The sequence below is a fragment of the Brassica rapa genome, chromosome A04 (genome assembly GCF_000309985.2).
Source record: "Brassica rapa cultivar Chiifu-401-42 chromosome A04, CAAS_Brap_v3.01, whole genome shotgun sequence".
In the NCBI taxonomy this organism is placed as follows: Eukaryota; Viridiplantae; Streptophyta; class Magnoliopsida; order Brassicales; family Brassicaceae; genus Brassica; species Brassica rapa.
In genome coordinates, this window is record NC_024798.2 from 7,685,426 (window position 1) to 7,696,464 (window position 11,039).

Consider the following 11,039-nt stretch of genomic DNA (forward strand, 5'->3'; position numbering starts at 1 on the left):
GGAACCGAACCCGATCCGATAATTAGTAAAACCTGAATGGTATTTCTGAACATAACACCGAAAATCCGAAAATCTAAATCACCCGGACCGAAACCGAACGATCCGCCGAACGCCCAGACCTAGTAAAAACGTCATCACAATGATAAAGAATCTGAAAGCATGGCCAAATTTTTCTATAAAACTAGTAGAGATGACATCTCTTCGGAGAAGGTTTTAGGAATTCGAAATCACATACATACCAAAAACGTGAATAAGACATCAATTTTTTCAAGGAGGATTGTACTATGTTTTTAATTAAAGTTTATCTTTAATATTCTTTTATCACCTCTAGTTTGAACGATAACATAATATTTTGTTGTAAAAAAGAGAATAGGTTATTGATTAATAAATTTAAAATTTTAGAATTTTTTTTCTAAAAAATTAAAAGAATGATAGTTTAAAAAAAAATTACTAGGATAAAATAATCCTAGTTCGCAGAAAAAAATATTTGAATAATATTGTATGGAATATTAATAAATAACACTTGACACAAAATGCAAAGATGGAAGGAAGGAGAGGAAAGAACAAAAATCAGGAGTGGTCGTTTCGAAGACGAAACACATCGACTCATCTTCCTCACACGAAATAATCAAAACCAAAACCAAAATCAAAATCAAAATCAAAATCAAAAGCTTTCACTTTTCTCTTGATCTCCTCTTTTTTTATCGTTCCTTTCTCGCAATCTTGTACCATTGTGGTTAGATTCGTTCGTCCTCCCAATTCAATTTCTCCTCTGAATTATAGTTGAAATTGTCCGGAATCTCTCTTACCCTTTTCTTGGCGTTCCTCCGAAGACATAAAGTTGGAATCTTTCTCTACATTTGTGTTCGATAGTTCTATGGTCCGATTTAGGGTTTGACTTGGGTTTGATTTGATGAAGAAAAGGGGCATGGGACTATACTCAATCGGGTTTCTCTGAGAAAGTTTAGTGTGGTCAATTGAGGTTTCGGGTGCTTCTACTTTGGTTTCGTACGGATCATGGATGACATTGGTGGTGGAGCTCGTGAGATGGGCTCTAGAGGTGCATCAACACCGTGGCAGCCAATTCAGCTTGTTTTCAAGCGTTATTTCCCTCAGACATTGCGTGCTGCTGTGAAGAAGAAGGCGGTGAGTAGTCCCCTTTCTTTGTGTTTGTTGTGTAATTGGATTTGATTTTCCCATTCTGCTAAGATAACAACTTTTTTAGATTTGGTATAGTGAGAACGCATAAAGAAAAGGCAAGGGTTGTTTGTTGTTTGTAAAGCTGCCAGAACTAGCTCTAGGTTCAGGAATGCCTTACAGTCTTTACCAATAGCCTAGCATGTTCTCTCGCTTACAGATAGCCTAGTAGGTATTCGCCTTAGAAGATGTTTTTACTTCTTAACTGTACCCAAATTAGAGCTCAAACCATTTACCATAGTACTTTAGATAAAGGATCATAGTTCATCAAACATGTCATTAGTAATGTATCTGCCCTTCCATGTCTTTAGGGATAGAGCTCATTCCTGAAAACGATGCAAAATGTTACCCATTGTGTTATTGTGCGGTTTACCAAGGTCCTAGTTGAGTGACTGGATACATCTTTACCCGGTGTTTGTCACTGTAACAAACGAGTGTGCATTAATCGTAGATGTAGTGGATGATTACTTCTATATGTTATTGTCTTCTTGCCATGACTTTACCTTATCAACCCTTTAGAAATGTATATCTCGTTCAGATAGTAACAGCGGAGATTTTTTTTCACTGTTGCAATACTTTCCAGTGCTCAAATTTTAGCTTGGATATATTTTTCTGTTTGCAGGTAGTGGAGAGACTCACTAGGGGCTTGGTTGAGACATACAAAACATGCAATCCACAGTTCAAATATAGAGGAGAGTTGAATCCCAAGCGGTACTTGACTACTCCATCGGTTGGTGTGCTCAATGATGGCTTTGATAATGTCAACTCCGACCTAATTCTGGCTGTAAATGATGATTTCTGCAGTTCAGATTCACGGCATAGGTTTGTCATTGCCTTATTTATACTCAGTTTTCATTTTCACTGATACGGCATAAAATTTGAACTACTTTCTATTCACAAAGTATGCCTTTTTGATTAAGCTTTCACTCCTGGTCTAACTTCTTAGGTACATTGTCAAAGATCTTCTTGGCCATGGGACTTTTGGTCAGGTTGCTAAATGCTGGGTTCCTGAGACAAACAGCTTTGTTGCTGTGAAAGTAATAAAAAACAAGCCTGCATACTATCAGCAGGCGCTGGTTGAAGTGTCTATTTTGACAACGGTATGTGATTCTTCTGTACTTGAATGATCCTTTGTCTTAGTATTCAAAATTGTTTGAGGTCTGTCTCATACTTTTTGCTTGAGTGTGTAGCTAAACAAGAAGTATGATCCAGAGGACAAGCACCATATTGTTCGCATATACGACTACTTCTTACATCAACGTCATTTATGCATATGCTTTGAACTTCTCGACATGAATCTGTAAGTTGTATAACTGAAGTATTCTTTTCTTTTCGTACTATACGTTTGTCCGCGTATTTTTTTCTTCTGTTCGAACTGTTGATAATAATTCCCATGCCCTTGGTAATTTCTGGTTCAGGTATGAGCTCATAAAGATAAATCAATTTAGAGGCCTCTCGTTAAGCATAGTCCAGCTCTTTTCTAAGCAGGTATTTAGATTTCTAGATATGTGTTTTCTCCATTTTGTTTGTCTTAACGTCCGAATTTACTAAATCAACCGTTTTCTATGGTGTCCTCTAGATCTTACTTGGTTTGGCTCTTTTGAAAGATGCTGGCATAATCCATTGTGATCTGAAGCCAGAGAATATCCTTCTGTGTACCAGGTCTACTTTCTAGCATCAACCCTATTCACACAACTGAAATCAATAACTTTAGTTAAGTTGAATAGTTTTTTTTTTCAATTGCATCAGTGTGAAGCCAACTGAAATTAAGATAATCGACTTTGGATCAGCGTGCATGGAAGTTAAGACTATTTACTCATATATTCAGGTTCTTCTTGTTTCCTATTTATCTTTCTATTCTATTTTGTCAAACCAAGCAATTGAATTAAGTTGCCTAATTCATTTTTCTACAGAGTCGTTACTACAGATCGCCGGAAGTTTTACTTGGGTACCGGTATCCTTTTTAGTTTAAATATAATAAACTAAGTTAGAATATTTTCTCATAGTCGTTGGTACTGCACTGTCTCACTGTCTTTGAGATTTGCTTTTTTAGCATGTATTCCACATTAATCTTGTTTGGTCTGCGACTCTTATTGATCTATTTAACACACTTGCGGTAACTAAGTTGCTATAGTTCCAGCCATTTGTTACTTTCTTATCCCGCATTAATTTGACTGCAAACAAAAGTTCTTTGCTTTATGCTTCCTATAGTACATGATATCTTAAAATATTTTGAGTCTCTATGTTGAGGCTTAACCACTCTATAGATACACTACAGCTATCGACATGTGGTCTTTTGGCTGCATTGTGGCTGAGCTGTTTCTTGGATTGCCACTGTTTCCAGGAGCTTCAGAATTTGATATCTTGAAGCGTATGATTGAAATACTGGGGTATGATCTTTTATTATGAAATTGATAAATGAGCAATCAGTCTATATATGTAGTATTCAGGGGATTTTTGGGTGTCTGCACCCTTGGTGCTTACCGTCATTCTTTCATTTCCCTTTGTATTCAGCAGTCCTTGTTTTAGCTTCTCAACGTTTGTGCAACTATGGAGTCCTTTTATAGTGTCAAGATATCTAGGAACGAGGAACTTTTCTTATTCTGGCAGTGGCCTTTTTTATGTTGTGATTCGATATTATGTCAAAAATGTTCTCAGGAAGCAACCACCTGATTATGTGCTCAAGGAAGCAGAACATACGAATAAATTCTTTAAATGTGTTGGGAGTGTCCACAATTTGGGGAATGGTGGAACTTATGGTGGCCTCAAAAGTGCTTATATGGCACTGACGGAAGAAGAATTTGAAGCTGTAAGTAATTATTGTTTTACATCTGTGACAGTGGTATAAAAATGAGTATTGAAAACTCGGGACAAGTAATTATATCAATAAACAAAGGAAGGCTTAGACTGTTACCTGAGGAAATTAATTTTATTCTAAATAGTCATTAGTTTTGACTTTGGTAATTTTGTTCTCTGGATAACTCGTGCCGTTCTTTACTTTTAATTCAGAGAGAAAAGAAAAAGCCAGAAATTGGGAAAGAGTACTTCCGCCATAAGAACCTTGAAGAAATTGTTAAAGGCTATCCTTACAAGATAAACTTGCCTGAAGACGATGTAGCCAAAGGTAAAGTCAGGATCCTCTAATGTGCTTAAGTTTCCAGGGATAATCACTGGACTATCTTCCATGGTGACTTTTTTTTTTCATGAACTATCACAGAAACTCAGATCCGGTTAGCTCTTATTGACTTTCTGAGAGGACTTGTTGAATTTGATCCAACAAAACGTTGGTCACCTTTTCAGGTATTGAACTTCCTGGCTAACGTTATCTGTATATCTAGTTTTAAAGGCTTCATATTATCTTGCTACTCATAATGGACACACATCTACTTTTCATTTCTTTAGGCTGCTAAGCACCCTTTTATCACTGGGGAACCTTTTACGTGCCCATACAACCCTCCTCCAGAAACACCTCATGTGGTAAGTCAGATGAAATTCCTTTCCAGGTCTCAAACTTCTTGTGTGGCCTTATTGTCATACCAATGATTAGTTTTATTTCATCATTTCCTAAACCAAACAATCACGAGATGGATTGAAGATACTTTTTCTTCTAGCAAAATTTTCCGATATTTTAGTCTTCTTTTCGAAGATATTGCAGAAAAATGGCTGAAGAAAATTGAGATTCTTTCTTGTGGAGGGACGTGAAAAAATTCCCTATTTTCACTAAATTTGTTTTGTTATCTTTCCATTTTCCTTATAGCATGTTGCTCAAAATATCAAAGTGGACCACCATCCAGGTGGAGGGCACTGGTTTGCCGCTGGTCTTTCTCCTCATGTATGACTCCTTGTCTCTTGTAGAGTATTTGTAACACCTTCAAGTATTTAGTGGACCTCCTTTTTAAAGTTGTTTATTTCTCTGATAGGTATCAGGGATAACCAGAATGCCCATGCAAAATAGTCCCCATTTTCAGATGTTTCCTTATTCACATGCAAATAGTTATGGGAGTATCGGAAGCTATGGTAGCTACAATGATGGCACTTTTCAGGGAAATAGCTATGGAGAGAACGGCAATATGTTTGCCTATTATTCTCCTGTGAATCATACTGGCCTATACATGCAAAACCAAGGTGGTGTCCCAATGCTTGGAACTAGTCCTGATGCCAGACGTAGGGTTATGCAGTACCCACATGGACATGGCCTTGGTACAAGTCCATCCGCTGGAAATTTTGCTCCTCTACCCCTTGGCACTAGTCCGTCACAGTTTACTCCACCGAATACAAACAATCAATTTTTTGCTGGCTCTCCTGGACACCATGGTCCGACATCTCCAGTAAGAAACAGTTGTCACGGGTCTCCCTTAGGAAAAATGGCTGCATTCAGTCAGTTCAACCGAAGAAAGGGCGTTGGATATTCTGGAGGTTCTCAATCTCAGGATTTTTCCTTATCACAAGCGCAAGGGCATGCGATCGATAATTTTAATCAAAGTGAGGGGTACTCCACACATAACATTTCCAGCTCATCCCTCCGGTCCAATACGTATAACCCTTCCAGTACTGGACCACATCTTGAAAATCCGGATAATACCTTATCAGTGCCTGATCCAGGAGACTGGGACCCAAATTACAGGCAAGTAAACAACGTATTCTCTACTTTACAAGTTATATAGAATGTGTCAAGGTTTTTTCTCTGTGAATGTATGTTGTGTATATGTGCCGGACTTATACAGAATATGAGTGATGTTATGCTTCTGTATTGCCTTAGTTTGAACAGTATTGGAATATGCATGTCACAGCCCTTGATGTCTCACCACTGTTAACTAGTAGTTGAGTTTTAAACTTAGAAAAACTTATGGGCATCAAAATCGATAAGTGGAGTGTTATCTAGAACCAGTCAGGTTATAGTGTCCATTTGAATGGGCAATCATGCTTTGTTACCTGATGTTATTACAGCTAACATGATATTAACCTCTTTTCATTTTGCTATTTACAGTCACATAAGATACATGTTTACGTACAGTCCTTTGAATGGAAGTTCTAATATGCACAATTTTGTTATATGTACAGTGATGAATTGCTTCTACAAGAAGATAGCGCAGATGAGAGTGTCATTGCTAATGCATTCAGCAGAAGTATGCAACTTGGTTCAGCAGATGCCTCCAGCTCCAGAAGGTTCAACAGTAATGCCCCAGCCTCATCATCAAATCTGGCAACCCAAAGGTATAACCTAAAAGACATCCTGCGGAGTGTATATTGCAACTTTTTTTTGTTTTTATTTTTATTTTTTGGTTGAAGCTCTATGAGAATGCGCGAACATATACCCCCACCACTAACTTTGGTGAATCTTACATCTTCCATAAGTATTAACTTACCAGGACAAACGATGTAGTAGCTTTGAGTTTCAGAGCTATATTAGAAACGCAGAAACTCCTATACTTGATTGTATGATTATATCTTTGTGCACATTAAGCATCTTGATAGGACGGTGCTATATTCTAATAGTAAAGGTAGACACACTGCACATGAGGCATCACTTGAACTTGCTCTGATAGGGAAAATTGACTTTTATACTCATGCAAATCATTTAATGCTCTTTTTTCGTTTCACTCTTGATGGATCTGATTGCTTGTAACTTTGAATCTACTTCAGGAGATATGGTGTCAATCAAGCGTTCTCGCAAGTAGAGAATGGCAGCCCTCCAAGTAATGATCCGCGTGCCAGATTTGGCCAACTTATGCCAGGATCACAATTCACTCCTCATGTCTCCCAGAATTCTCCAAGTCGCTTAGGGCAGCAGCCTCAACGGGTCTATCATGGGAGACCAAATGCTGGAAGGCCGATGGATCGGAATCACATCAATGCGCAGCTTCCTCCGTCCAACAGTAATTATGGGGGTCAACGCTCACCCAGAAGTAGCTCATATACCAATGGTGTCCCTTGGGGTACTTAATTTTACTCTTAACTTTCTCTAGAACGTTCTCTTATCATACAGCCTTTGATTGGTCTTGTCTTGCAGGAGGACGTAGGACTAACAACCATCATGTCCCGAATGTTCCTTCGACGTCTCATGGAAGGATGGATTATGGAAGTATTGCCTAATTTCGCGCTCTCAACTCTCATTTATTTTGTTCTTTCTCTTGGTGTGCAAATCTTCTTGTTGGAAGTTTGGGTACAAAGTTTGTACTGAGACAAAGAAGAAACAAATACTAGTTCATGGCTTGTGGGCTTTTGATAAGAAGATGCTCATTCATTGTGCCTGTTGCACAAATAAACCTTAAAAACAAAAAACAAAAAAATGTTACTGATATTGTTGGTCTATTAATAGGAATTTCGTATTTGATATTGAACGGATCTTTTTTTTCTGGAAAAGACGTTGATAGTTTAAATCAGTCTCTCTCTTGTTCATCTTGATTTATCTGCATTTCTCTCCAAGTTCTGTTGTATACAAGTGGTAGTATCTCTTAATTTGTCTAACACATTAATGAAAACATCTCTCAACTGTTATTAAACACGGAAGAAACGATGACTGAGAGCAGTCCAAAAGCAGAGTCTTGAAGCTTACAAAAATACTCTCATTTTATTCCAATAACAGACAGTAGAACGCAAAGTCTCTCACTAACATGTGCAATATCTTGATTCTCCTTCTCCAACATCATCAATGTCGGCAGTTCCACACCCATAAACATATAGAGCGCCTTCAATTCTTCAGAATATGTCGTGCTCCTAGCAACACTGTATCCTACTATCTTCCTTAGTGCCTCCATCTTTGCCCATATCTGCTCCTCGTTATACAACACCTTCATCTACATCCCAAAAACCTATATTATCAGTAAACAATACTTGTACGGTTTCCTTTTCAAACAAGAAAAAGCTCTTTCAGAATGACTTGGGTATCCAACAATACACAATCACAACTAACATGCTACTATCTATCGAGAAAGAATGCTTCACAGACACTGTTGCAAGGAAGAAGCTCTAAGAGATCTTCACAAGCTTCTTAAAGAAGTTCGCCTACAACATGGTATATTGATTTTCAGACATTGCATACATGGTTCATGCTTGGGCAGAACTTCTTGACTATGAATGACACAGTTAAGTTGAACGGCTCTTTGAGTTATTCTTTTGAATGAGAGAGGCAAATCAAAGTGAATAACATATGGATCCACAGAAAAAAAGTGATTTCAAGAAGCTATAAGCTATTCCGTTCAGTTTACCTTCATGAAAGATATGATGTCATTTAGTAATTAAGTCATATGATGAATGAAAAACATCCTAATTAACCTCATTTGAAGATTTTTCCATATCCTTCCCTCTAGATGCTTCTTTTCTAGTAGATTCAAGTGCCCCTGCAAATAAAAGAACAGCTTGAAGATTCATAAGCTAATTTCATATATTATTAAAATCTGCAACCTGCACTTAATTATAAAACCACCTTCAATTCTAGTTCCATACACTTTCTTCTTTCTTGATAGATCTTCAACTCTTCTCGAATCTTTGTTGTCCTCTCCCTCTCCGAAAGCTTTCTCAGAGATTCCTCTACCAAGGGATTGATTAGCACTACTCTCATCGTCTCTAATACTCTCTAACAAGCTCTTTGACTCTTTTCTGATATCCTCAGGGGATTGATACACATCAAGCATAATGTTAGTCACTCTCAAGGGTGTTATGTGATCATTGCCATCTTCCTTGAAACAAATTGCAGCAGTCCCCCCTTTCTCAGCCTTCACACAACACGGATCACTCATAGCCACTCGTGCCATGCCATCATCATATAGATCACCGTGACCAACCTTGTCGTGGGGTAGCACCATTTTATCACCTCTTCCACCAAAAGCAGTAGCAGGAAGCAGTTTTCTCATAAGCTTTTCAGTACAAACATAGCTCGCCAAGAGAAAACAATAGGGAAGGGATGCGATCAAGGCGATTGTGGAGGCAACAATGAGTGGAGGAACAAGGAATGGTGCGAAAAACATGACAAGAACTGCTGCGAGAACCTCCTTCTTACCCAAACTTACCCTTTTCCTCCAAAGCCAACCCATTATTCTTGCTTCCCAACACTGCTGAAATTAGTAACATTCACTGCCATTGGAACAAAATATGGTTCTAGCTAGGAAAAAAAAACTTAACAAAAAAAGTCACCAACCACCCTTGTACGTTATTCATCTGTATAGTATGAGATAAAACTAGTGATGGTTTGACTAATAAACACACTTAACTAAAAATTTTGTTTATTTATGAACCCAAATATCATATTTTCAAGAAAGAAAACAAAAGACTCAAACCTGATTAGGCGATATGACCGAGGAAAAGCAAAATTAAATTGTCACGCAGATTCAGCTAAGCTTCATAGAGCTGCGAAAACCTCTCTAACTAAAGGCGGCAGGAGCAGCAGAGTGACACGTGTTGTGATTGGGACAGCACCACACAAGGTTGCATGGCAATTGTTGATTTCGTTCCCTAACGTGGCTGTTCCTCAGATTTTGAAGTCAATGGTCGCCTTCTCCAACTTGGAGTAAATACACATCCTTTTTTCTCAAAAAGTATAATTTACTAATTTTTAATTGTTAATATTATTTTATGAATATCTTTCATATCAATTTTTTGCTTTTTCTTTCTTCTGAACTTTACAAATACAGTTTTTTTTTAGAAAATTGTAAAATCATGTTCAAAACATTGCCGTATGCTGATTATACTGTCATGTAAATAAAAACGCAACTTTTTAAAATCTAAAACTATCTATTCTATTAAAAGGGAAGCATTCTTGATAAATCTATTTATAAAGGTTGTTTGGACCTTTACTTTTTTTTATTTTTTGGTATTCCTTATATATATTATATGTTATCCCTGTTTAATCTCACTTTGTTATCAGCAAAATAAATATTATTAATTGGGCTTTGGGTGTTTAACTTAAAAAAAAATAATTTAACTGATACAACCCATTCAGAAAAGAAAAATATAAATCCAATTAACTTTTGTTACAGAAAAAAAAATTAATCAAATTAATTTTAGACCATTTTCTTACAAAATCCCAAATTATGAACCATTTTATACATAAATACATATAAATGTAACATTATTTAAATTGTATGGATTTCTAATAATAAAATATCTGTCACAAACTGATTTTTTTTTTTGAAAAAATTGATAATAGTTTGATAGAAAATTAAAAAAGGAAAAAAAAATAATACTTGCTTCACTATTTTGGTAGATTGATAATTAATATATTTATAAATAAACTTAACAATATTTGTTAAAAGAAATTTCTTATACAAGTCAAATATATATTAATATATCAAAAATTTATAAAACAAAAAAACAAATTATATTTTTTCTCAGTGGGTTAATAACGGTCTTTTTGATTTTCAAATACTTTTACTATATTCATTTTATTATATTCTATTCCACAATATATGAGTTACTAGATCTTACGATTCGACCACAAGTCTGATTTGGATATGAAAACTCAATGAAACATTGTACTCGACAGAAATAATAATAATAAAACAGTTTTAAATATTTTAGATATCTAATAATAAACATAAATTCATTTAATATTTGAGTTTACGGTCACCAAAAAAATATCCGCGCTTCTTAAGCGCGGGTCAAAATCTAGTATATTTTTATAACTATTGGTGAAATCGTATATCAAATTTTATTGACGTAGATACGCCTGGGAATCTTGCCGGATTCGGTTCGATTTGGTTAATTTAGATTTTAAATGTTCCGTACTATATACGCTTATAAGTCTTACTAGGTGTTTTCCTGCACTATGTGCAATAAAAAAATTTTAAATATTTTTTAACAGATAAATTTAAATTATATTTTAAAATAATATTTTATTAATATTG

At 36.1% G+C, this 11,039-nt stretch overlaps 2 protein-coding genes across 5 annotated transcripts; one reads left to right on the plus strand and one right to left on the minus strand.

Moving 5' to 3' along the window:
- The first annotated feature begins 521 nt into the window (after nt 1–521).
- Nucleotides 522–7,533, plus strand: LOC103849185 (dual specificity protein kinase YAK1 homolog). Its single transcript, XM_009125996.3, has 18 exons — nt 522–1,146; nt 1,820–2,019; nt 2,144–2,297; nt 2,388–2,497; nt 2,616–2,685; nt 2,777–2,859; nt 2,947–3,025; nt 3,111–3,151; nt 3,465–3,587; nt 3,856–4,006; nt 4,207–4,321; nt 4,415–4,497; nt 4,600–4,674; nt 4,955–5,029; nt 5,118–5,821; nt 6,259–6,411; nt 6,841–7,133; nt 7,208–7,533. The coding sequence occupies exons 1-18, from the start codon at nt 1,018–1,020 to the stop codon at nt 7,288–7,290; spliced, it is 2,721 nt and encodes a 906-aa protein (XP_009124244.2). The 5' UTR covers nt 522–1,017; the 3' UTR covers nt 7,291–7,533.
- Nucleotides 7,534–7,648: 115 nt separating this feature from the next.
- LOC103849184 lies at nt 7,649–9,836 on the minus strand. Of its 4 annotated transcripts, none has more exons than XM_009125994.3 (4): nt 9,474–9,836; nt 8,624–9,251; nt 8,473–8,537; nt 7,649–7,994 (listed from the first exon to the last, which is right to left on the minus strand). In XM_009125994.3, exons 2-4 carry the CDS (start codon nt 9,228–9,230, stop codon nt 7,764–7,766), a joined length of 903 nt encoding a protein of 300 aa, XP_009124242.1. In that variant the 5' UTR covers nt 9,231–9,251; nt 9,474–9,836; the 3' UTR covers nt 7,649–7,763. The 4 variants fall into 4 exon arrangements, with proteins under 4 accessions (XP_009124242.1, XP_009124243.1, XP_009124241.1 ...); XM_009125995.3 differs by having other exon boundaries at nt 8,624–9,270; nt 9,474–9,835; XM_009125993.3 differs by having other exon boundaries at nt 8,624–9,248; nt 9,474–9,824.
- Between the last annotated feature and the right edge of the window lie 1,203 nt (nt 9,837–11,039).

What these genes read in the sequence shown, in the direction of transcription:
- LOC103849185 (XM_009125996.3), top strand. Translation starts at nt 1,018, where the DNA reads ATGGATGACATTGGTGGTGGAGCTCGTGAGATGGGCTCTAGAGGTGCA. An exon ending in CTGCTGTGAAGAAGAAGGCG is followed by an intron (nt 1,147 to 1,819) that starts GTGAGTAGTCCC and finishes TTCTGTTTGCAG; the next exon opens with GTAGTGGAGAGACTCACTAG. An exon ending in CTATTTACTCATATATTCAG is followed by an intron (nt 3,026 to 3,110) that starts GTTCTTCTTGTT and finishes ATTTTTCTACAG; the next exon opens with AGTCGTTACTACAGATCGCC.
- LOC103849184 (XM_009125994.3), bottom strand. Translation starts at nt 9,230, where the DNA reads ATGGGTTGGCTTTGGAGGAAAAGGGTAAGTTTGGGTAAGAAGGAGGTT. An exon ending in GTATGGAACTAGAATTGAAG is followed by an intron (nt 8,538 to 8,623) that starts GTGGTTTTATAA and finishes TTTTATTTGCAG; the next exon opens with GGGCACTTGAATCTACTAGA. An exon ending in TGGAAAAATCTTCAAATGAG is followed by an intron (nt 7,995 to 8,472) that starts GTTAATTAGGAT and finishes TTTGGGATGTAG; the next exon opens with ATGAAGGTGTTGTATAACGA.